This window comes from Cryptomeria japonica, chromosome 5 (genome assembly GCF_030272615.1).
Source record: "Cryptomeria japonica chromosome 5, Sugi_1.0, whole genome shotgun sequence".
Classification (NCBI taxonomy): Eukaryota; Viridiplantae; Streptophyta; class Pinopsida; order Cupressales; family Cupressaceae; genus Cryptomeria; species Cryptomeria japonica.
In genome coordinates, this window is record NC_081409.1 from 266,489,329 (window position 1) to 266,515,322 (window position 25,994).

The 25,994-nt window shown below is 35.6% G+C and overlaps 1 protein-coding gene across 3 annotated transcripts; it reads right to left on the reverse strand.

Moving 5' to 3' along the window:
• Window positions 1-25,994, reverse strand: LOC131035226 (uncharacterized). Of its 3 annotated transcripts, none has more exons than XM_057966887.2 (5): window positions 25,585-25,994; window positions 25,014-25,248; window positions 13,442-13,514; window positions 3,548-3,705; window positions 1-995 (listed from the first exon to the last, which is right to left on the reverse strand). In XM_057966887.2, exons 2-5 carry the CDS (start codon window positions 25,221-25,223, stop codon window positions 528-530), a joined length of 909 nt encoding a protein of 302 aa, XP_057822870.2. In that variant the 5' UTR covers window positions 25,224-25,248; window positions 25,585-25,994; the 3' UTR covers window positions 1-527. The 3 variants fall into 3 exon arrangements, with proteins under 3 accessions (XP_057822870.2, XP_057822871.2, XP_057822872.2); XM_057966888.2 differs by having other exon boundaries at window positions 25,917-25,993; XM_057966889.2 differs by lacking the exon at window positions 25,585-25,994 and adding an exon at window positions 25,418-25,568.

Consider the following 25,994-nt stretch of genomic DNA (forward strand, 5'->3'; position numbering starts at 1 on the left):
TTAAATTTGCTACAATCAGAAATCCCATTAATTTAGAACTATCACAGATGTCTATCAGCTCATAATATCAATTTATATGATTCACAAATATATTGTCTGATCACTACAAACCAGTACAAAAATATAAGGCTACTTACAGGATAAAAGTATTCCGTCTTCATCAGATAATGGACCAGATTTTAGTGCAGTATGATGCTTACAACTACATTTTGTCAAAGATACGTTTTTCAACACTGTATAAACCTGTTTGAAACCAACTACAAGTTCACAATCCACAGGCAGAGTCCAGTATTGTCATTCATTCTTTAAACAACACTTCCCATATTTATTTCACTCTCGGAAAATTAGACATATGGCCTTTCATCTGTGACTATGCATATATGTGTAATATAGAAAACATCGATCATGACTGGCTACATGATAAACCAAATCAAGTCAAAGTCTTTAACACTGAAACACAACTCCATTGACAGTCTGCTATGTTATCCTTTTTGTATACATATATTCCTGCATATTTTGTGCATTAACTACATTGTTTCGCTAGTGGAAGCTGCTCCTCTCTCTTTCTGCTCCCCACTGTGAGGACTCAGTTCATCTGGAATCTCAGAATAATCAAAAGTAGGATACTCTCTGTTGATATTGCCATCTGTATCCTTTGTACTAGCCCCAAACACCCCATTTGGTGAATCATCCACATCCACTGGTTCTACTGTTACTGCACCTTGATCAGTAGTAGTATTCAAAGAGATTATTTCTCCCAAATCTGCATCTTTGATCCCTTGCTCTGTAATTTCCGTTGATGTAAGCTCAAGTACTTTTTCCTCGTAGCTAGTCTCAGTAGTTTCCTTCTCTTTCTCCCATATTGAAGATACAACCATTGATGGAACATCTTCCAGTGTATCAAACACTTGGTTTGGACCAGGTTGCCATGAACTTTCTCCAAGTTTACCTTTTAAAATGAACTTGTACTCAATCTGTTTACCCATAGGAACACCCTGTAGGAACAGTTCTAAAATTCTCATCAGGTAAATTGTACAGCCAAGCTGAAAATCATTATAATAAATGCAACTAAAGCAAGTGGATGATGATAAAAGTGAGCTACATTGGTAAATATTGGTATAAGTTATACCACATTGTGAGGAATTTATAAACAGGTGCACTAGTGCAGGAAATAAAATTATAAATGTGAAATTTGTATATTTTTCAGACATTGCTATTACCTAGTGATGTCTGCATACTGTTATTACCCAGGACAATTTATATTGTTATTTCTTAGTGATGAGTGCACAGCGGCAACTGCAACCATCATTATATGTCCTTCAACTTAAATGAGAAAGACAAGAAGGCCTGTGTCATATGCATTAACTTGCAGGTATTGCTCCTACACAGATGTATTACAATGATGTAGAATAGAGGATATGATAAAACCTGACACAAATTAAATTTCATCAAGGAGAAAGTGGCAATGTTATCTAAATGATGCCAAAATGATCATATTCCATTCTAATTAAATGACAATCAACTGCCAAATAGACTCTGAGAACCAGAAAACTAGAATATCTTAGGGTAGATGGAGATGCAGATTTCGGGAATAACTGATACAAAAACACACAATGCAACTGTTACTTTAGATGAATAACACAAAATCTCAGAAAGCGAGAGGCTTGTCAACCCCTCTCCACAAGTTTAGTGTTAGAATAGAGTCAACAAGAGAAAGCTGAGCCTGATATTATCATGTTGCAACCTATTAAGTTCTGAATTGTGTAAATTGGGAAATGTTGGGGATTTGGTAATTGGATAAATCTTGCATGGTAGAACAATAGAATGGTGCACAGGGCAACCTTGTTATACAGACAGGATACTAGGCCTTTGTTGTATTTAATATTTACACACTGAACACAGTCATTAAAGAACAAAACACTGCTTGGATGCTGGAATATTTACCGGGTTACCCAATTCAACCCTTTATCTAAATTTAATTATTTAAGTGAATGATGCAGAGCATCTCCATAACTGCCTCTTCCCACGTTTTGACCATGGAGCAGAAGATAAGCTATTTTTAGCTTTCTAATTTCTTTGTTGTTGTTTCCATTTTGATAGCTGCCTTTTGTTTTTGTAACCGTCTATTTTCTCTTGCTAAACTTTTTTAGGTTTTGTGTAGTGATCAGGCTGGCAGATGCCACACTGGCTGGGAGCTATTTTTGGGGAAGTTTTTGTTAAGTTTTGTGGGCTGGGTTTAGAGGAAGTTACGGATGGATGTAGAGATAAAAAGCAAAAGACAGAGGTCCATGCTAATGGTGCTGGTGTGGATTATTTAATTTTCTGAAATGTATTTTCTATCCGTAACAGCAGAGTTTTGAAATTTTACTTTCCAAAGGAGAGGAATCAAGGTACCGGTTGGTCATCTGATTACTTCCCCATTCGAAAAAAATTGCAGGTTAAGGATCATAATCACAAGCAATTGACTGAACTAGAAATTGAATGTGATCGATCTTAAAATCATGAAATGCAACAGTGCTTTACAGCCATATAGCAGTGGTTGCTCTTTGTGGATAGCAGTTGGATATTTTAGTTGAAAGGTGCAACGATGAGGGTAGTTAAATGAAAATTCATGAGCATACAGGAAGCTAGCAGTAAAAATAAGAGAAGGACGAAGAGAGGCACACAAAGTTCAGCATAAGAGAACAGATTTGAAATTCAGCTAGAACAATGGCTGGAAAGATGAGGGAATTCAGGCCTCTTTTGGCATAATCAAGAAACAACTAGAGCAGTAACTAAGTCTACCACAGCCAGGCAGCCAAAATAGATGGACCAAAGTGAAAAACAATTTTCAATTTCTTCAGACTAAATAAATTATAAAACCAAAGAACAAAAACTTGTCTTGGCCAGCATAAGGATAGGTAAGTAGCATATCAATCTGGTGGAATTGAAGAAGGATGCTGGAGGTGAGGTCCCACCAAATTACCAATAACTCTTTAAAGATAAGGCTATCATAGATTTAATTAAAGCATGCAAAGAACGTTATTTTATTCCAAAGCAGCTTCCTTAGTTGGAAATACAATGAGGAATACCTTCCTGAGTTTGCTGATCAAGAATCAGTAAAAATTTTATGGTCACTGATAAATAAAACAAGATGGATGGTCATCAAGGAAATCGAGGCCTCTTGACGGTTGTCACACCGATTCAATTTCTATCAAATAAAAGCATGTCATTCTGAAACAGTTGTCATTGAAGACTTATCAGTGATGAGAATGGAAGCTCTTACCATTCTGAGCTGAAACTAATGAATTATATGCTAATATTTAAAAGAAACCTCAGTGATAAGCACACTACAGTAGCAAGTTTAATGCTCGGGAACAACATGACTTTGTATGCATTTATGGTGAGAAGTGGTACTTGGTTATTTTTGCATGGTAGACAGTAGCAATTGACAAAACTCCAGTAACTCTCTATGAAGACCAGAACGCACATAAATATTTCTTTACTACTAGATATTTCTTTAACTAATATGTAGACCACAGATACACACATTAACTTGTATACTTACCACTTCTGTTGTCCATTCATCTCCCTCTGACCACTCAAGAGGAAGAGCTTCTTTTGGATTCCATGTTCCAAACTGTGGGTCATCACCAACTACAGCAAACTGCTGGCCAAATTTGCATTTCTTTTGTAAGACAAACTTCACTTTAACCAGAGGTTGCCCTGAAATAAACAAATTTTAAGGTTTACGGTGGAATTTTAAGCCTAATTATAAAGATGAATCTAAGCAAAAGCAAATTCAAATTACAATAGTTTCTGAGTTTTGAGGATATTATTTTTGTTTACCATTCATAAAGTGCTATCTTTTCTGATATTGTCAAAGAATAATTATGAAATTTGTTGCAATCATTTTGTCAACCTTATTGAAGGAAAAGTCAACTTTAGCAAGCTTGTCAATTGTGAATGGCTTTAAGACTAATTCAATCATTTTTTTTAAAGACAACCATCTCCTTGATTTCAGTAAAATTTATCTAGGTTGTTTTTGTTAACTCAGGGGTATCCCTGCGACCCAGCCTGCCTTGCCTTGGTCTTACTTACTGCCCAGTTGGGGTCAGGAAGGGGCGAGTTGAGGCGAGACTAATCCTTGTAAATGATGTTCAATTTACATTCAATATGCAAGTTATATTCTATTTAATATTATCTTGTTCTATATATTACTGAATTAACATATGAATCTGACTATCTTCTTATTTGTGGCAGGTGAGAGGAGCATTTGTTATTTTCTATGTCCTTTCTCACGAATGCCATTCGATATATGTATATAACAAGTGGGGTACGATCAAGCAATGCCTTGATCGGTCATGACATTAGTTGATCGTGCCTCTTTGTTAATACCAAACAATGCATGTTAATTACTAATGCCAACCGGTATATGTTTATACTTTAACACCCGATGACTATTGGTGTTTGCATAATCTTAACAGCCAATAACTATAGGCATATACTTAACCTTAACGGCCGACAACTATTGGCGTATGCTTAACAACCGATAACTATCGGTAAACTTTATCATGCCACCCGATATTAATCAGAGCACATATAACCTGATATCTATCGGTGTTTGATTAATCATTTGTTTATTATCAATTATGTTAATCGATACAAATCGGAATGCATGAGCATGATTTAGTAATTGATGAACATAAACAATCATATAGTATGATTATCGATGTTAAGGATTTGATCGAACTGAATAGGTTAATTATATGCAAATGTAGAATGGCTATCAAAGAAGAATTAATTGCTTGAAGGTTTTCATCATAATTATCGATATGATAAATGGTTGAATGAGAGACTTCATTTATCTCTCATTCAATCATTTATCTTACCGAAGCTATCATGCATTAACACTCCCTCTTAGCTAGGTAAGGTAAATGTAAACAATATATTCAAGCATCACAATTCAAATGATAGTTAGCATTCTTTACTTAATTTGACATTCTAGAAAATCATATCACCTAATCACATGATATGAAGTATCACCTAAACACGTGATACAGATGTCCATCACTTAAGCATGTGATATTAGTATTGCCTAAACACGCAATACTTAAGGATAATCATATGAGAGGGATTAACTTCTCATCTTATCCAAGTTGTGATATGTGCACTAACACTTTATACAAATGTTTTATCACAACACAATCATGGCACATCCATGACACACCAGAGATCCAACATGATAACTAGTTTGGACATTATAAGATCGTCACCTTATAATGTCTCCATACAAGTGTTCATTATCTTGAGAGATCGTCACCTTTTAGATAAGAACTCAGGGGATAAAAATCCAAAATGTCCTATCATGACAAAGAAGTTTACACATTAAACATCTTATTGATATGCAAATACAGATTACAAAGCAAATTACCTTTCTATCATATCTAAACCTTTTCTGAAGTGATCAACCTTCACTCTGAAAAAAGGTTTGGTCAGAATATCTGCAATTTGATCTCCTGTACAAACATATTCTAAATGGATCACATTCCTGTCTACCATATCTCGCACATAGTGGTATGGAATCTCAATATGCTTGGATCTGTCATGGAACACTGGATTTGCTGAAAGTTTTATGCAGCTCTGATTGTCACAATGTATAACAATGGGTTTCATAGGCTCTCCAAACAACCCCACAAGCAACTTCCTAAGCCATACTGCTTCTCGGGCAGCCATAGAAGCTGCAATGTATTCTGCCTCGGTGCAGCTTTGAGCTACTGAGGACTGCTTCATGCTGATCCAAGATATCATGGCTGAACCTAGACTGAAGCAACACCCTGAAGTGCTTTTTCTGTCAATTACACTTCCAGCCCAATCTGAATCTGTAAATCCATGGAGGTTTATGTCAACTTTCTCATATTTGAGACCAAGGTTTAGAGCACCTTGTAGGTATCTCATGATGTGCTTTACTGCAACTAGGTGTATCTCCTTAGGTTCACACATGAACTGACTTAAGGCATTAACTACATAACAGATATCTGGCCTTGTATTCACCAGGTACATCAGGGACCCAATTATCTGTCTGTAATGAGTAGAGTTAGTGGGTTGTGACTCTGCTGCTGCTTCTTTAAGTTTATGTAAATTGGTTTCCATAGGAGAGGTCATGGGCCTACAATTCAGCATTTTGAATTTCTTCAATATATCCAAGGTATACATTCCTTGGTTTAGTATAATGCTGTCAGAATTCTACCATACTTCCAATCCTAGGAAGTAATGAAGGAGTCCCAAGTCCTTCATGTCAAATTCTTTTGATAGATCTTTCTTGCATTGATCTATAAGATGATCATTTCCTGTGATTAATAAGTCATCAACATATAAAATCTATATGTTGCTGCAATGGCTAATACAGCTCTTATTGATGTATATCTGGCAACTAGTGCAAAAGTTTCTTCATAATCTATCCCTTCCCTTTGAGAGAAACCTCTAGCTACAAATCTAGCCTTGTGTTTTTCAATACTACCGTGTGTAGCATGTTTAATCTTAAAAAGCCATTTAGATGAAACAATAGATTTCTTAGTTGGCCTAAGAACAATCTCCCAAACATCATTTTTCATAATGGACTGATACTCTTCAAACATGGCATCCTTCCATACTTGATGTTCAAGAGCCTCTGATACATTGTTTGGTTCGACTTTAGAGAGATTATTCATAAGGGCAACATAGCTATGGCCTTTTGCTTTCCCTGAAGGTCCTTGAAGGAGCAACAAACTTTTGAGCTTTTGCTACAGTTTTGGTGGCCCATAGTGGTCTTTTCTTGAGGTTTTCTCTAGGTGGACTTTGAGTTTCACTTATAGTTTCCTTAGGATTCTCCCTCTGAAGCTCAGGAGTAGGATCTCTATTTATGCTAGGGGTGGGGATATAGACTTCAGGGTTTAGAGAGCTTTGGGCTCTTTTGAAGGCTAAGTCTTCTTCAAAGATCACATCCCTGCTTAGTTCAATATTCTTTTGGCTAGGTATATAGATCCTGTAAGCCTTGGAGGTTTCACTATATCCTACAAAGATTCCCCTTTTTCCAGAAGGCTCTAGTTTTAATCTTTTCTCCTTAGGTACATGAATATAGACAGGGCATCCAAATATCCTAAGGTGGCTAATATTAGGTTTTGATTTAGTAAAGGCTTCCTCAGGGGTTTTATCTTCAAGATGAAAGTGGGGACATCTGTTTTGAATATATACAACAGTGCTAGTTGCTTCTGCCCAAAGATTGATATTTAGATTCTGATCAAGAATCATAGCTTTGGCAGCTTCAACGATTGTCCTATTTTTCCTTTCAGCTATCCCATTTTGTTGAGGTTATAAGTTATTGTTAACTCCCTCTTAATCCCTGAATTTTTACAAAACTCTTTAAATAATTCTGATGTGTATTCCCCCCCATTGTCAGTTCTTAGGGTTTTAATTTTATTTCCTGATGAGTTCTCTGTTAGTGATTTGAATTCTTTAAACCTATTAAGGATCTCTTCTGATTCTTTACATTTCAGAAAGTAGATCCAAGTTTTCCTAGAGTAGTCATCAAGAAATATTATATAATACAGAAATCCCCCCAATGAAGGTACGGACATAGGTCCACATACATTAGAATGAATTAACTCTAAAATTCTACTTGTTTTCCTAGTACTATTCTGAAAAGCACCCTTAGTATTCTTACCTAGGGCACATCTTGTGCATGCCCCTGAATGATATTGCTTTAACTTGGGTAGACCTGTGACAAGGTCCCCCATTGATGATAAAGCTCTAAAATTTAGGTGGCCTAGTCTTTTGTGCCAGATTTCATTTGCATCTGTGGTCTCATGAATTAGGGCTAAGTTGGGTTCTGTACATAGCTCATACAAATAGCCTTGTCTTTGACCAATTGTTTTAGCTTTCTTGATGGATGAGTTCTTTGGCCAAGCCAGTACTTTGTTGTCCATGAAGGTTACTTTGTATCCATTGTCCTCCAGTGCTGATATTGAGACTAGATTTGTTTTGATGCCTAGAACATATAGCACTCCTCTAAGTTGTAATGATACACCTGACTTTAGTTTGATGGTGCAGGTTCCAACTCCTTTGACAGGGTGTGTAGAATCGTCTCTGATAGTTGCTTCCTCATCATTCTCCTCTTTCATGGAGTCTAGTACTTCTCTGAATCCTGTGATGTGTCTGGATGAGCCACTATCGATCACCCAAGAGTTCACTTTGTTTGATGTTTGATTTGTTAGTGCTGAATAGAGTACATACTTCTTAGAGTCTTCTTCCCTTTTAGATTTTCCTGTTTTGGCAAATGTGGCTTGTTTAGCTCTTTCTCGACATTTGGCAACATAGTGCCCAAATTTGTCACATCTGTAACACTGAATTTGAGAGAGGTCTTTCTTGAAGGAGTTTTTGCCGTGACGCCCTTTTCTCTTTCTGAATTGCTTCTGCTTGCCTTTCTTATTTGAGTTCGTATTAAGAACTTGGAGATCTTCATCTATATTCTTTTGTTTGATCCCTTTCTTATTTTGCCTTGATTCCTCTTGGAGACAATCAACCTTCAGCCTATCGAACTTTGGAAAGTTATCCCTTGCACTGATGCCTTGGACGAATGTTTCCCATATGCTAGGCAACCCATCTAGAGCAATGAAGGTTAATTCTTTGCTTTGGATCTCATATCCAAGGGTTGCCAGTTCATCCCTTAGGGCAGATATTTGCATGAAGTAGGCATTGACTGATTCTCCTTTTGTCATGGCTATGTGATTTATTTCTCTTTTTAGAGCCAAGGTTCTACTGGCATTAGATATCTCAAAAGCATCTTCAAGTTCTTTGAACATATTGAAGGTTGTTTCATGCTTCCTTATAATGGGCATAATGTTGTTTCTCACCCCATCAACTATGATTTTGATAGCTTTATCATTTCCTTCTCTCCAGATTGCTTTGTTAGGTTCGGTCTCAGGTTCTTCAGTTTCAATTTTTAAAAATGATTCAACTTTATTTTCTTTTAGAATCATTTGAATTCTGATTTTCCATGCGGAGAAGTCATCACCTCCTGCAAGCCTGTCTTCAAATCTGATAGCGCTAGCCATTGATAGGATTGTGATTTTGAATATATGCTTGATTTGAATTTTACGTAAAATTGAACAGCCTCAGGTTTGATTTAACTATAGCTCTGATACCATGTAAATGATGTTCAATTTACATTCAATATGCAAGTTATATTCTATTTAATATTATCTTGCTCTATATATTACTGAATTAACATATGAATTTGACTATCTTCTTATTTGTGGCAGGTGAGAGGAGCATTTGTTATTTTCTATGTCCTTTCTCACGAATGCCATTCGATATATGTATATAACAAGTGGGGTACAATCAAGCAATGCCTTGATCGGTCATGACCGATCAAGACATTAGTTGATCGTGCCTCTTTGTTAATACCAAACAATGCATGTTAATTACTAATGCCAACCGGTATATGTTTATACTTTAACACCCGATGACTATCGGTGTTTGCATAATCTTAACAGCCGATAACTATCGGCATATACTTAACCTTAACAGCCGATAACTATCGGCGTATGCTTAACAACCGATAACTATCGGTAAACTTTATCAGGCCACCTGATATTAATCGGAGCACATATAACCCGATATCTATCGGTGTTTGATTAATCATTTGTTTATTATCAATTATGTTAATCGATACAAATTGGAATGCATGAGCATGATTTAGTAATCGATGAACATAAACAATGATATAGTATGATTATCGATGTTAAGGATTTGATCGAACTGAATAGGTTAATTATATGCAAATGTAGAATGGCTATCAAAGAAGAATTAATTGCTTGAAGGTTTTCATCATAATTATCGATATGATAAATGGTTGAATGAGAGACTTCATTTATCTCTCATTCAATCATTTATCTTACCGAAGCTATCATGCATTAACAATACTTTGGGGATGCACACAATCACCTGCAAACCACGTGCATCAGGCAAACCCGAGCCTCGGAGTCGAACCTGAGACCAATGGGGAGCAAACCCACAGCCCAAGCCAACTCCGCTACTTGTGCGGGTAATTTATCTAGGCTGTTGCGCCACTAACCTTCACCAAAAATGGAAGCCAGAAACTCAAGACATTGCCACACCAGTTTGACTGCATGTTAGCTTATGGACTGTTATCTATATGGTATAGAAAATTAGTCTATAAGTTAAGAACCTTGACAATATCTATGGTATTATTGTAGAACTGTAGAAAAAAAAGATTAGCCAAAGCAGAAGAGTGTTGCCTAAGTTAAAAACTGCAATTAAATAAATATGGTATAGAAAATTAGTGTATATGTTAACAACTTTCACAATATCTATAGTATTCTTGTAGAACAGTAGAATATAAAAGATTAGCCAAAGCAGTAAAGTGTTGTAATAAACTTTTCTGCCTTTTAAATTGATCTTCGCTACAAAATATAACAGCAGATTCATACAAACTACTGTTTCACTTTCAATTTTCTGAGCAACAAATAAGAAAGGCTTCATTTTTGTGTGCACAATTCCTTATGATAAATTGGATTCTTACTGTGTTTCAAGATACTGATTGCAACAAACAACATTTGCTAAAACATTTATAATTATCATGAAAATTTCCATCTCTATCAGAAAAAATATGTTTCCAGAGTCACAGTAGTGGATGTAGTGTCAAGAATTTACATAGCATTGACAGTCAATGGTTTATATAATATCATGATTAAAATTTCCAAAATAGAAATCCTTCCATTCAAAACTTATGTGTTCAAATTACAACAAATATAACAAAGAAATAACTGAGCCTAGTTTCTAATTTCAGAGAAAAAAACCAGATCAGCCAGTGAAAGTTTCTAGATATGCAGAAGAGCCATGGCATTGGAATTACTCATACATTCATCAAAGTTTCTTGGCATTTGAAGTAAACTGTACAGGGTATTGATATTCCAAATTTGCAGACTTCTTGGCTGTACAACAATAAAGACACATTTTTCTTAAGTCCTAAACTATACTGCTACTAACAAAGAAATAAATGTAGTGCACCCAACACACAATAGTCTTATCTTGTGCTGCCTTTGTATTCCTTTGCTTGTCAAAGCCTTGAACTTTCCAGAAAACAGAGAAAATAATCACAAATCCTGACCCAAAGACATCATCAACTTAGTAATTCTGTTAGATTTTCTAGTGTTCACCTAATAATATCACCTTAGAAAAGAGATTTCTAATGGCTAATTTGATCCACTCTTTGAAACTGCTTCTGATTATTCTAAGGACCAATAAATATGTATATCTTGTAATGTTTAATGTATTTTTGGGTGGTGTTGCTAAATAATTTCAAAATTAAATTATGATTTGCATAACTCAAAAGGAATACTTTTGTCTAACTGGATTCCAATGCTCTACAATGGTAAGATAATGAAAGCGCTTTGCTAGCTTCCATTGATCCATTCTTTTGAGATTAGAAACTTTGCAATCTTATCTTCAATGATGTTATTTTCTTTCCTCCTGTTACACCATGAAAAAATCCATGTCTATCATAATATTATCCTCTAGTTTTGTTAAAGATCCACTGTGCCTGCTGACTGATTCTCCTCTTCTGACTTAATAATCTTAGAATCTCCACCAACTATCAACAGTTTACCTTTTTGTGTTAACAACCAGCCTCTGATTTCTAGCAGGGCTTTAGTCTCTGACAGCCTTCTAGGATCTATTGTTTGAGACTACAGTGCACCAAATTCATATGAGAAAAACACTCCCACCATTCGTTGATAGTGCTAATTTAGAAGGAATTCATAACATTGTTGTTCCCCCCACCTTGCCCCTAATGCTTTCTGCTAGGAACTTTCCTCTCAACAAATGAAGTTCCTGTGTTTTTAACTTTTTTCTAACACCATCTATGTTTTCTTTTTCTTCCCTTCCATGATATTCTCTTTAATGTTATTCTCTATGTTTGCTCTTAACCTAGAATGGGTCAAAGTTTGACTAGATAATCCAATAGCTGACAATTTCGACATCTGAAGAGCACACTTTAATAATCCAGTGGCTGTTCCGTGTCATCCCTGAGAACCTAGAAATACTTCATATGGTAAGACCTTTTCCAAATCCATTTTGAGACAAATTTGTGCGTAGTTCAGCACTATTTGAGGAAAAGAAGGCTCTGATGCAACAATATACTTGCCAACTGCATTCCCTATCCTCTTTAGTGCTTTTGCAGTTTCAAGATGGAAAATTGTAACCGCAGCAGTAGAAAAAATCTGGCATTAGAACCTAAATATTACTTTCATTCTAATTTCTACTAAAGGCATTATTGAGGAGTAGAAGCTCAACACATTCTTATTCCCGTGTACAGAAAGTACATTTCATTGATTTTAGATTTATTTTACCTAAGAAATGTGATTTGACTTGCATTAAAAAGGATTAACTCAAGATGTTCAGTAAGCATCCCAGCTACCATCTTGGAATATTTTATTTCATTATAGTCAATTAGTCCTTGTCTTCTTTCCAAAAACCCCCAAAAGTGAAAACAATTGGATACCTATAAATACTCCATAAATGACTTGTAAAATTGAGACAAACCAGAAGGCATTCATACATCTTTAATGGGCACATCCCCACAAAATACGATGACATAAGTAATCCCCGTCAATCATACCCCATCCAGGAAATACTTTATCCCAAATTTAAAGAATTGGGACTTACAGCTTTAAAGAGAACACCACTTCAGTGAAAATTAAAAACAGGAAATTTAAATCCTTAAAATGATTGATACTTGTGTGATTCATTTATTATAATGCCATCTTTTTCTGAACCTTCATTCATGAGTAAAAGCTAATCAAAGAGACCAATTATAAATTTGCAAATGATATCCTTGTTTTCTCACTACTTTGCCCCCAGGAAAAAACAACGTTCAAAATACCAGGCATTATAATTACATTACACAGACTAGAAACAGTGAAAGTATTCATAGGTTGAACATTCTAATATCAATTATTGGTGCCATGACTTGATTTATGTCAGAGTTCAAGTTTTTCATTGGTTTAAACTTTTAAAAAACATTAACAAAGAAACTAAACCCATCTCTGGGCAGACAAAAGGTTAGAGACCAACGTAACTAACTATAATCAAAGTTCATTAGCTAAAGTTTCCTCCATTTAATTGCCATTTTAGAAGATCTCAGCTACAAGTTCAAGGAAAAGGCAGCATTCACTAGCTATCATGTTGGCAGTATGATGCCAAGATGTAGAATAACAGCAAGAATAAATGTTATATGAATATCCATTCATCAAAAATCAATAGAACTATGTTGAACATAACAAACTTTGCTCTCTATGAGAACTTTAATTTCTGGTAGGGTATCATGCAATTTTAGCAAACATAAATTCGATATCCATCCAACACATGGAAAGCTAATAGAACTATGCATAACAGAACGAACCTTGTTCTTTATGAGAAGTCTTTAAATCATCTGGGATGGTATCCTTAAAAGTATCCCCAGAACTCATCTCATCCTGAAAATCAGTAAAGAATCTTATCAGGCATATTCAGCATTGACATACCTCAAAAATCTATAAACTCATTACTATGTAATAAAGATTCTCAAAAAGTTCCAGGTTAGTTGTTAAAAGATTAAAAGATTCATCCATGTAGCAAAGCATTGACAACTGAATAGTGTTAATTTTAGCAATCAGATTAATCAATAAAAATCAGAAAACCAGAATGCAATGAAGAACAAACACATAACACACAGATAACCTGGGAAAATCCCTCTTGGAGGAAAAACCCAGCATCAAAAGGTCTCAGATCTGATTGTATTAGGGCAGAAAATAAACAATTACAAATTTGCCCAGCTAGGGCACAATAGGAGCGAACTTATCTGAATCTTAGTTCTGATCTGAACTTAATTAGTTTCCAGAATGATGATGTGCAGACCCTAGAACCAGTTCTCTGATTGTTGGAGCAGATATCTTCAGTCTAACTGAGTTCGCCCAGCAATAGAAGCAATTCGCATAACATAGAAGAGCTTCGCTTGGCTAGAACCCTTGTGAATTGCATGAAATCAGATTCGCCATATATAAGACTGAGTTAGCTGGGCTAGATACGGAATTCACTGTCTTCTAGACCAAGTTTGGTGACTTTGTGTGTTGCAGATCTGAATTTGCATAAGGCAGAAGATGATCGCTTGACTTGAATTGTATATTTGTGACCTCAAGTCACTCTTCTTATATATGCTCTTAACACTTTATTTCTAGGTCGGCCTTGGCGCCAAATTACAAACTTGAATTATAAGTTACCTATTAAATAGGTCCTTGCCTTATGAAGTGTGCACGCCCAGATTAGGTTGGCCCCAATTTACAAGTTTTAATATATTTGGGCCCAGCCCAATTACATAATTGATCGCACAAGTTATCACAATTAATTTAAATTTTAATGCACCAAGTAGAATCCGATTCTAGCTACATAATTTCAACAAATAGAAGAAAAGAGTTAAGGTATAAAAGTAGATCTGGTGTTCTACAAATAAAGACACCAAAGTCAGTTTCTTCAATATTCTTACATGTTTGTCAGTTATGCTGAGGGGACATATAAAATGATGCCTCCCATTGTCATTAACAATTTTCTACTCATTTCTCAGCATAGATCATAGACATCAATAATGAAGAATACATAACTCTAAACTATTTAAATTACCATTACTAGTTCTTAGATTACTTTTGCATTTGGTTATCAAATTTTGAAAACAGTCAAGTTGTTCATGAGAGGAAAATGAAAAAATAGTTCTCTGACGAAAATTAGTATGGTAAGTTATTTTGTTTGTAAGATTCCCTCTAATTTGGGAAACCATGATTGGCATGTGACTGGTATTTCAAACCTCACAAAATGGTTCTCGTTTCAGTATTGTGACTCAGTGCAGAACACTGTCATTTTCAATCAAGTCTCATGAGTTTAAAGAGACTAAGTTGAGTTTAGCAGCTAAGAAAAGGACCCTTTAAAGCTCCCACTAGAAGACACAGACCTGTCACTATCTGAAGTGTAAAAGGTTAGACCAATGGCTACAAAATGTCTCTGAAGACTCCCTCCAAAACCTCACCTTTGTTGCTCCAATCTGCCAAAACTTTGCATGCTGTTAATCAATCTTGAAAAACCAATCAACCTTGTTCATGGAGCCTCCCGTGCATAATTTTCTGAGTACTTTACAAACCAAACAGAAAACAAGAAGCCTCAAAAAGATTCAAAAGCCTTCATTTTCTATGATACCAAACTTAAAGGTACAACAACTGAAACAGTGCGAGATTACGCTTGCAGATTTCATTTTCACAAAATCTATGTTTCCTCATCAAACACCTTTGAAGTTTCAGACCAATTTGAGGTTAAGAGGGTACTGTGTGATCCTAGATTCCATTTCTACTTGATGACTGCTTTATCTTCAAATGTGCAGGAGCTGATGAATATTGACGCATTTTGTACTCGGAAGTGGAAATCAGCATCTTTTCTTTGTAGAAAGTGTCAATTGCATTTTGCCAAATTGAAATCTTTCAATTGCCCATGAAGAAGAAAAGAATGGGAATACTAGTGTTTTTGTGTTTCTTTGTTCAGAATCTACTCAAGAGAGCTTCAAACCAGCTGGTCCTTTTGCTGCTAATTTGGGTGTGAATGTGATTAGATTGCTACCAGGCATGCTTTTAAAATTTCAGGTATCTGAGAATATTCTTAGTTTTGCAAGGACCTATTTTTTGAGATCTTAACAATACCAAATCTCTAAGTGAAATGAAACTTGCCTCCAAGTAGTATGCATGGAAGGAGAAGACTGGTATGGACTCAATGCCAAATTGGAACATCTTTGATGCCAATGCCCAGAGAAGGATTCCTCTTAATATGGTTTTCATGTCCAATTTCCTGCAACACACTGTAAAGGTGGTGAAATGAATTGACTAAGATATTTGGTCCAAAAAAACAGCCTTACTTTTTAAGTGCAGTAGTGCTAGACCTATTCAAGTTGTCCCCAAGGCAACACTTTCTAATAGCATATCATTTTCTATCGTTTAGGGCAAGACAAGACTTCAAATTCACAAAATCAACTCAAATGTTTGATGTCTTGCATGAGAAGAGGCCCAACCATGAGGAGAGAATGCTAGAAGGAACATTTCTTGGATTCATAATGGAACTCCATTTCTAAAATTATCTCTTGCCAATATTTGTTGAAGGGCCTACGATGCTATAACCAAGGAATATGTCATTGAATGCTTTAAACTCTACCATTGTTTTTGATCTTTTGAGATTCAGAATCAAGGAGTGAAGCTCTGTTGTCATATGAAGACAGGTGAAGCCTATGAGAACGGAAATGCGCAAATTTTACTTTATATTATTGGGTAAAAGTTGGAGGGAATTGTCAAAGGAATTTTTTAAGGATGTAAAGACCAAGCATAATAATGAAAAGGTAAGGTGGCCATGAAAGAAGGCAGGGATGTTCCTCATGGGTTTGTAACTTTGTTGTCATCCAAAGGATCAATTGTGATCAAGTCTTATCATCAGAGTAGCTGTAAAAGACACAACTTCACATACCAAATAAAAAATCCCCTGATTTCAAAAATTTTCCCTACAATTTATGAGGGTAACAACCATTTCAGAGTTTGTAAAAGGCAGAGAAGAATCTTGCTTGGACTCTGCATTACATCAAATACTCTGTATAGTAGAGTTGGGTGGCAAAGCCTGTGCTTTCATTTAGTGTTTACTGTTCCTGTACCTAATGAACATCCTCAAGATCTCCGTTGCCAAACACACATGGAAAGCTTGTGAATCCTTCAAAAGCTGCTTTCACTAGACGGGGGATCAACTTTGCAGTCTCTTTTTGTGGTATCTGGTGCTCTTAAAGGGTGAGGAATAATTAGCAAAGAGAAATGGGTTTTCTGATAGTAATCTCTTTAAAAAAGGCATTTGGGCAGTGAGAGATATCTTTTATTTGCAGCAAGGAATTTCAGTCTCATGGCAAGAGATTAAAAACAGGTTTAAGTTCTGGGATAGAGACAATTCTAAGATTCTTCAATGGGTTTACAAAATTACAAGCTTATCCTGATACGCACTTCCAAAAGTTGGGTCATGAAACTGCCTTTAACTAGAGATGAATAATGAAAATGTCTTAGCCTGCCCTATTATACCGAATATTACTTTTGTTGGCTTATGGAATGCAGGGTATTTAAAAAGCCCCTGTGGAGCCTGACAGAGGGTGGTCTATCCTTGTCTTCAGTTTTCCAAGGTTTGCTCCTAGGCTGTAGACTTACACTATTACTTTATTAGGAATCCCTTGACCCAAACATTACATTTAGGCCATACATGAGATTGTCAAGTACACTGTTCGTCCTATGACAACCAAATCCGCTTGGATTTCAGCTACACATTCGTTACCCTTGTTAACATCTCTTGGTATATAATACTTATTGTTGACACTTCCTAATAGCATGTGCATTTTGTTCTATCTTGCAAAAGAGACTTGAAAAACTCTTTGTTGTGAAAATATCTGACTGAAGTTTTTGCCAACAACCTTGTTCTTGGAATTTCACTTGGGCCAGCAATATCATCATGACTTCCAAGTTGAATATGCAAATTCGATGCAAGAACAAGATGGTTGTAATAAAGCTCAAGAAAATTGAGCAAACTTATTGCTGAATGGGGGCAACACTGCCTACACTATAGCTTAAGTGCTGGTAGACGATTCCACGTGAGATCTTCATAACTAATAAGATGTCATAAATAGCAATGTTAGCTAGCTGCTTGCTCTCCTCTATACAGAGGGCCACAGAAAACTCACCTACCAGTACCAAGCCTGCCAAGTTAGCACGACTAATGGGACTAGCCCAACCTCAAGCTAGCCTAGATCTCTATGTCATGGTAGTGTTCAAACTTCAAACTATGCATATCTTGCCTAAATAGACTGATAGCATTCAAACTTGTCATATCTTGAGAATCCACCGCCACTATCTTCAAAATTGTCTACCACTTGAGCTAATTGTATTTCCTAGTACATGTAATCAAGGGGATAATGATAGATACAACGTGGTTGCCCCTCACTCTAAGCCTCATAATATTAGTTTAGTCTTGGGACATTCTTGATGGGCATGATAAAGATCAGCCTCTAGGTACAAGATTTGTGGTGCTGTCATTCAATTGATCATTCCCGTGCAAGGAGTTTCTTTGACATCAGCTTGCTCATATTCAGAAATTACTCCATCTTGCTTTGCATCCTTTTGAAGTTATTCTGTATTATGTGGCTTTTGTCTATTGCCATAGGATTATTATTGGTCTTCAACTATTAAGTCGCTTGCCAATTGAGGACTTGTGTGCTCTAGAACACAGCCCAACTGTCTTTATGTAAAGGTATTTTATTTGTATTTTAGTGATTTTAAAAGCCAATAAAAACAACAAAACAACAAAACAACAAAACAACCAAACTCTGGTTTTTTGAATAGATTAGAAAGGAAACAAACTCTACTGCTTATTAGCATACAAGATCACCAACCAACTACACACACTACAAAGTTGCATAACATTGTGATAGTATCATTGGCAACTTGAGATCAATTAGGAAGATTGTTGCAAGGGCCAATGGCAGAAATTTGTTAACATGAGTCAAGACTTTCTACAAGGGGGAGAGAATGTACACAACTAGGCCAAAGGCAATGGTTTGTAGAGGAGCTGAATTAATTCTTACGAGAATCTTATATGGCAACAAAACCTGACCAACACTTAGTTACAGAGTCTCAATCAACCATGAGATGAAGTCTACATACTTTAAATAGTTAGAATGGCAAAGATGTAATGTCCCCTTCCTAATTGCCCTAGAGTTTGCCCTAGAATCACCATTGCACGAATTAGGGTTAGGGTTACATCTTTACCAAGTAAAATACCTTTTAAAATAATGTGATCTGGGAATTGAATCCTGCAATCATAACATAAGAAACATATACACATGTATAATATATATACATTATTAGGGTTAGTCCATAGCACATGATATTCATATAATATCTATAACATCATTCCAAACACATTAGGGTGTGGGAGAAGAAGCATGATAGGTCCGCCCGAAGCCATCCCAAACTAAGCCTAAGAGCAGAACTTTGGCCCTCTTGACCCCAATGGCAGGCAACATGGACATCCACTCGAGGTATCCTACCTAGTGGGGTGCTTGTACCTACTTTCCCTATCGATGCTTCATCTCCTAAGATTAATAGCCCTCATTATAGAGTTGGAGAGGAGATTGTAATGGAGGTTCCTCGATTGTCCTATCTAAGCCCAAGAGGGGAGCTTTGGCCCTCTTGGCCCTGGTGGCAGGCAACATGGACATCCACTCAGGGTATCCGACTTAGATGGCGATCCTTATGATTCACTCTTTCTTACACCTCCTTCCACCATACATGATAGTGGTTGACAAACAGTTTTATTAAACAAACATATGCAATTTATATCCAATCATTTATATATGTATATAAGAAATGAATTTTGATAATTAATGAACTATAATTACATACGACAATGCACAATTATATAGATTGCTAGATGCTGGTTATAGTGGGTCTGAATCAGGTTAATGAGAATCTGATCCCACTTAAATTTCTGCTGATTACACAGTTGCTGAGTCTGCTTATTAATTGCTGATTACTGTCCTTAGCTGATGCTGATTCCCTTTGTTTTGGTGCCAAAAGATCTCTTATACCCTTCGCTAGGCATTGGAGAGTCATGGTCCTTCCCATGAGTTGCAATGTCTGTGAAAGAGGCATCCTTTCATGGTTGACTGCTGTCCTTTCAAAAATCATGTTGACTAATCAATGGATATGGATGTGATCAAACCTTTAACTAATCATCCTTTATGAATGTAATAACTGCATGCTAGGAGAGAATCGATCTTTTTATGAATGCAACAACTCGACTTTATGTGAGTGGTGATTTAGAGTATGTTGTTTCGATGTCCAAGTTTGCTGTTGATGGGATGTCAGATTGGGGGCATGACAAAAGAAGGCTTATCTTGAGACTACAATGTCTGAAAAAATTGTATTGTAAATGTACAGTTAGATCAAAGGTACTAGCTTCAATCATTCTTTCTTATGTTGGAAGTTTAACAATGATTGATGAAAAGACCTGTAGCTCATTGTTTCCAAACATGTGAACAATTATGAAAAGATTACAAGATATTTGAATCATATTCAATGTGACAATGAAATTTCAAGTGAAATTCATTCTTAACTAAGAGACAAGAAAATTAGTCTACATGTACAACAAATGACTAATTGCTTCCCTACCATAAAAAGTACATGAGAAACAAGATAAATCCAAGAGGACAATCTTGTATATTTGTTTTATCAATATCATACTATCTTGACAACTAAATTGCATGCTCAAGGAAGTGTAGTCAGTCACAGGATAAATCTAAAGATGCAGAATCACACGATCTATTCATTTATGTACATATTGTGATTGAACACTCTTATTGTGAAAGGCAATTGTGTAGTGACCTCAAAAAATTTTGCAATAAGCATATAAATGATAATCTATTGGTTTTACTTTGAATGGTTGGTTATACCCACCACTGAATGTGCTCCTCTCTTCTCACTTCCACATCCTCTAGAAAAACCCCCTGATCAACTCTAAAAAAGTTTCTGTAATTCCAGTCTCTTGTTTGCAATCAAACAAAGCCTGTTTGCAATCAAACAAATTTGAAGTCTTCCAATATACAAAATTATTTATTGTGCTTCAAGCTCAAAGCCTACCAAGAACGAGGGCCTTTTTACATGCCTCATAAGTGTTACAAGTACAATATTTTATGACAAAAATATTAATAGTTTACTTTACAAAGTGGCAATTTGTCTTGCAGCCTCTAATTCATGTATATAGTACAAGCACTATTGTCTCTAGTATGTAACTATTTGCAAATATCTTGTCCAAGGAAGAACCATATCCTTCCAGATTTTTACTCTTTAGTTGTCACATAATTTGATGAGAAATGACTGGAAATTTAGAACTAGTCCTCCAAATTGTGGCACTCTAAAATGATTTATCAAATGGGATGAAAAATATTGCAAAAGGAAACATAGGAGATAAAATCTGTAATTTATTTACCATTACTAGCCTTGATATGTAGACAAGTATAAATGAAAACAGCAGAGGCTGTCATAAAGGGCAACACATTATCTGGCACTATAAAGGGTGTCATCTACACATTTGCCATATTGTAATGTCCCCTCCTTAATTTTCTATCAGGAATGGCCTATTTGCTCCTTGCAAATCACTCTCTCCAGGCTGCCACCTTGTTTATGAAGGGAAAACAGAGGTCAATCAACATTCACTACATTTCATAAAAGAAAACAGTTTCCCAGTAGGTTTGTATGAATATTCAGGGAGCAGAACCTGCTTAAGGAATATTTAATATTAATTACAATTACTTGTTAATAAGAGACATAAGAAGAGTTGCATCCTTTAAAGGGGAAGGGTATAAAAAGAGTTCAAGGAAGGAGAACTGTGGAAGAATATCAAATGTTATTTTATATATCTGGTTTTGTCTCCTGCAGAGCATAGTCTGAGAACAAAACCCCTCTAGGCCTGAAAATTAGAGGACAAAAACCCAACTTGGGCAGATTTGAAGTTCTTTACCAAAGGCATCCAATTGCATTAAATTGCTGCAGACTTCAAGAAAATCAACAATTCTAAAAAAAAGCAAAAAACTGATACCATCTGAGCAGATTGGTATTATATTTAAGGAAAGTTAAGAAAAACTGAAAGGGACATTATACATTTAAAAGATAATTTTCCCCAAGTGTCCTGAACCACATAATGGTGACACTATAGCTAAATGGGTTTGCCAATTAAGTAAGGCCTTCAGCTACCAAATGGCAGCCCTTGAACTTATCAGAAGCCTAATTGATGCACACAACAAATAAACAAAAGCTCTATCCAAGCAGCAACAGATTCTCAGAGAGCAGATCTACTGTCAAGCATTAAGAATCATATTGTTTATGCAATACAAATGAGTGCAAAGAAATCTGACAATTAATTGTCGACCAATAACAAATCAAAGGTTTCTAGATGATACTTTTGTTTAACTCTCTGAAGATGGGTTAATGGAGCTCACCCGAAACTTCAGGACAAAAAAATCCCTCAAACCCTCTTCACACTAGCTGTAGATACTAATAGCATCACAATGATGGCCGGCTAAAGATAGAGTGAAAAGAAGCTCTAGCAATATCCTAAAGCCTGGAATTATAACCCCAGCCATCAACAAATCTAAGAGCTTGAAATCTAAACACGACAATAACATAAATGTGCAATATCTATAGGCTAAGATTTGGGGTGAAATTTCAGGACCAAAAAATCCCTCAAACCCTCTTCCAACTAGCTGTAGATACCCGATAGCATCACAATGATGACCAGCAAAAAATAAAGCGAAAAGAAGCTCTAACAATATCCTAAAGCCTGGGATTATAATCCCAGCCATCAGTAAATCTAAGAGCTTGAAATTAAAACACGACACTAATGTAAATATGAAATATCTATAGACTAAGATTTGATGTCCTCCTTTAAACCTTAAAATCCAAAGTTTGGTCAAATTTAATTTCTCCACAGTAACCATTACTCCCAAATAACTACCATTATTTAAAAATAAGCACTTTTCCACCAAAAGAAATTCTAAACAAAAATACTACTAGTTCACCTAAATTAAGTTGTAACCACTAATCACCAACACAATCACTATTTTCGCAACAAAAAGTTATTAGTAGAAAAATTTGATCAAAACTACAATTACTTTTCCAAAACATCCGTTATTCTATTATTTTACCAATATAGTCACTCTACTTGACTGAGATTACATATATTTCACAAAAATAATCTCTATTTCACCAGCACAATCATCCTTCCAACCAACCCTAGCACAGTTTCAGTTAAAAAACTACTATTTTAACCAGATGGATCATGATTTTGGCCAAAATCAGAATTGTTTCACCACACTACCTCTATTTTACTGACAATCATCATTTTCACAAAAAAAAGCACTATTTTACAAACATAATCATCACTAGAGGATTTTAAAGTTCCACAATCCATATAGCTGAACAAAAATAAGTTATGGTGATGTGATTTCTTTCAAAAATAGTTATTGCTCCGTATTACATAATAATTATTTTTACCAACATTAAAAGTATTTCATTAAAAATTTAAAAATAATGTACCTTTTCACCAGCACAATTATCATTTTAAACGAAAGAATCCATCTCACTAGCAGTCAACATTTTGAACAAAATCACCACAAATGTATCAGCAGAATAATCATTTTAAACAGAATAACCACAATTTCATCAGCAGAATCGTCATTTAGGCCAGAACTACCCATAGTTAACTGGAGAAGCGAGACATCTCGGGAACACAAGACAAAGATCCAGATGAGAACAGCATTGTTTAAAAAGCATGGTACAGGGGTTCTAGAAGGCAGAAATATCATAGATGCATATAGAGTCACCATTTCATTAGCATGATCATCATTTAAAGTTAAACACCTTAGAGATGGGAACCAGGACAGGAATGTCAATATCAAAAAACATGGTACAAAATCATAATTAAAATCAGAATCACCCATAGTTACCTGAAGAAAGGAACAGCTCAGAGACAGCAACCAGGATGAGAATGGATTTATTGAAAATTGAAATACATGGTACAAGGCTCTACTTGAAAGCAGCTATATTGTGGATGCATATTAGCACTAGTGTTAGTGTTACATACATAGCATAAACTATCATCATGGAGTACACATCTTTTCCACCTCAATTCAGTGTATGTAGACATCTTAAGACTTTTTATTGCTTCTATTCTTTCTAGTACCTCCTTGAAATTTGATAAGAAAATTTTCTGCCACAAAAAATCTTGTATCTTTCTATTAAAAAAATTGAAAATTAGAAAACTATATGTGATGATTTAGTTCTTTTGGCTCTTGTTGACAAAGGAAAAAGCAAATGTAATTATCTATATGATATATCTAAAAATATTCCAATTTTCAAAGGACGCTTCTAAAGATGTATAGAGTGAGACACTAAGAATCTTCATCTAAAGTCTCTTCGTGTCTACAGCCGTCCCCATATGTGTTGTGAGACGGATGCTTTGCCAATAAAGAAGGCAAGAAACAAAATCAGGGTACAAGCCTCCAGTTAACTATGGAACTAGCAAAAAACAGAGATGGCGGGTAGAGGGACCACTTCTTGCCCCACAATAACCACTGTTTCACCAAAATTACCATTATTTCACAGAGCAAACTCTAGTACACAGGTAAAATTATCATTATAAAAAAAATTCATCAATGTTCTACGTCATACCTAAGGTAGCTATCATTTTCAGTAAACTACCACTATCGTAGAACATAATCAGGTTACTACCATACCCCATAATAAACCACTATTGACCAGCCTCGCAACCCTTCTGATTGAAAATGCTAAAACTTCAAGAAAGTAACCCTTATTTTAAGAATATAATCACTACAATGAATCATGATCATAAAAATTACCAGATTTTCAACAGCATAACCATTATGTGAACAAAGTAACCAGTACCTCGGCAGCACTATCAGCATTCTCACAAAATAACAACAATGTTAACAACATAATCATCATTTTAAACGGAATAACCATATATCTCTATAATAATAAAAATTAAGCACAGCAACAGTTATTTCGCCGGTATAACCATCCTTTTGAACAGAATAACCCCCATTTCACAAACAGAATCATATTTCTGAGCAATATAACAACTGTAATACCAACATAATCAACATTTTGAACCAAATAATCCTTACTCCACTAGCATAATCGTCAGTTTCAACAATAAAACCACTAATTTACCAGCATAAGAACAAAATAAGCACTACTCACTAGCATAATCGTGATTTTGATCAAAATAACCACTATTCCAGCAGCATACGCATCGACAAGACTACCGGTATTTAACCAAAGCAAAAGCAAGTACAGATCTGAGCGTACCTGAGTAGAAACAGGAATTTTCCAAGACCGCCTGCTATCATTCACAGCCACACCGCGTGAAAGAGACCTTAAATGCACCGAAAAACCCTCAGCCAGATTAAAAAACGCCTTGCCATCTTTACCGCTTCTATGCACTTCGAAATTTTCACAGCTCTTAGCAGAGTTATTCAGCTGCAGAAAACGCACACGACAGGCAGCGAGAGACTGCATTTTCCTTGGCGAAATTCAACTACACCTACAAATTCAAAGGAATTCAGCTTCAGCAAAATTCACAGCCAAGAAAAGAATTCCCTCACTATTTATACAGATCCTACAAGACAAACTAAAGCTTAAAGAGCTCAATAAACAAGTATCTTTATGCTAAAGTGATGATCAGAATAAATTCGTTCTTCAGCAACAAAAACCTGGAAGAAATCTTTTTTAACACTGATAGATTCTGTAAACTGTAAAAGAATTCCTTCACTATTTATACAGATCCTATAAGACAAACTAAAGCTTAAAGAACTCAATAACCAAGTATTTTTATGCTAGAGTAATGATCAGAATAAATTTGTTCTTGAGCAATAAAAACCTGGGAGAAATATTTTTTAACACTGATAGATTCTGTAAACTGTTTTTCAACGAGGTTATGTTTATCTACGTCGATCATCAGAGTGCTGTCCGTTGTGCTTATATGTCAGTTGTGTTTGTTTGGATCGAGTATGTATGTTAGTGCATATGTCCTCCAGATTGTGTATATACGTCAAAGTAATCCAATTCGGCTTTAGTCGAATGTGAATGAATATAAGGGTTTTTACGCAATCTTGGACTTTTAAATCGCGATCGCTGTCGGTCTTATAGTGATTTGAGATATTTGCATTTCGCGACTTGTAGAGGACAAGTTCAGTTGGATTGTGTGTATACCTCCAAACGACGATCGCGGTATTGTGTGTACGTCCAAACCAATATTTGCGGTTTTGTGTGTATACATTCACACGGCGA

Coding starts and splice junctions, on each gene's coding strand:
- LOC131035226 (XM_057966887.2), bottom strand. CDS start 25,223: ATGCAGTCTCTCGCTGCCTGTCGTGTGCGTTTTCTGCAGCTGAATAAC. Junction 3,706..13,441: donor GACTTCTCATAAAGAACAAG/GTTCGTTCTGTT, acceptor TGTTTATTTCAG/GGCAACCTCTGGTTAAAGTG. Junction 996..3,547: donor ATGAATGGACAACAGAAGTG/GTAAGTATACAA, acceptor CTGTTCCTACAG/GGTGTTCCTATGGGTAAACA.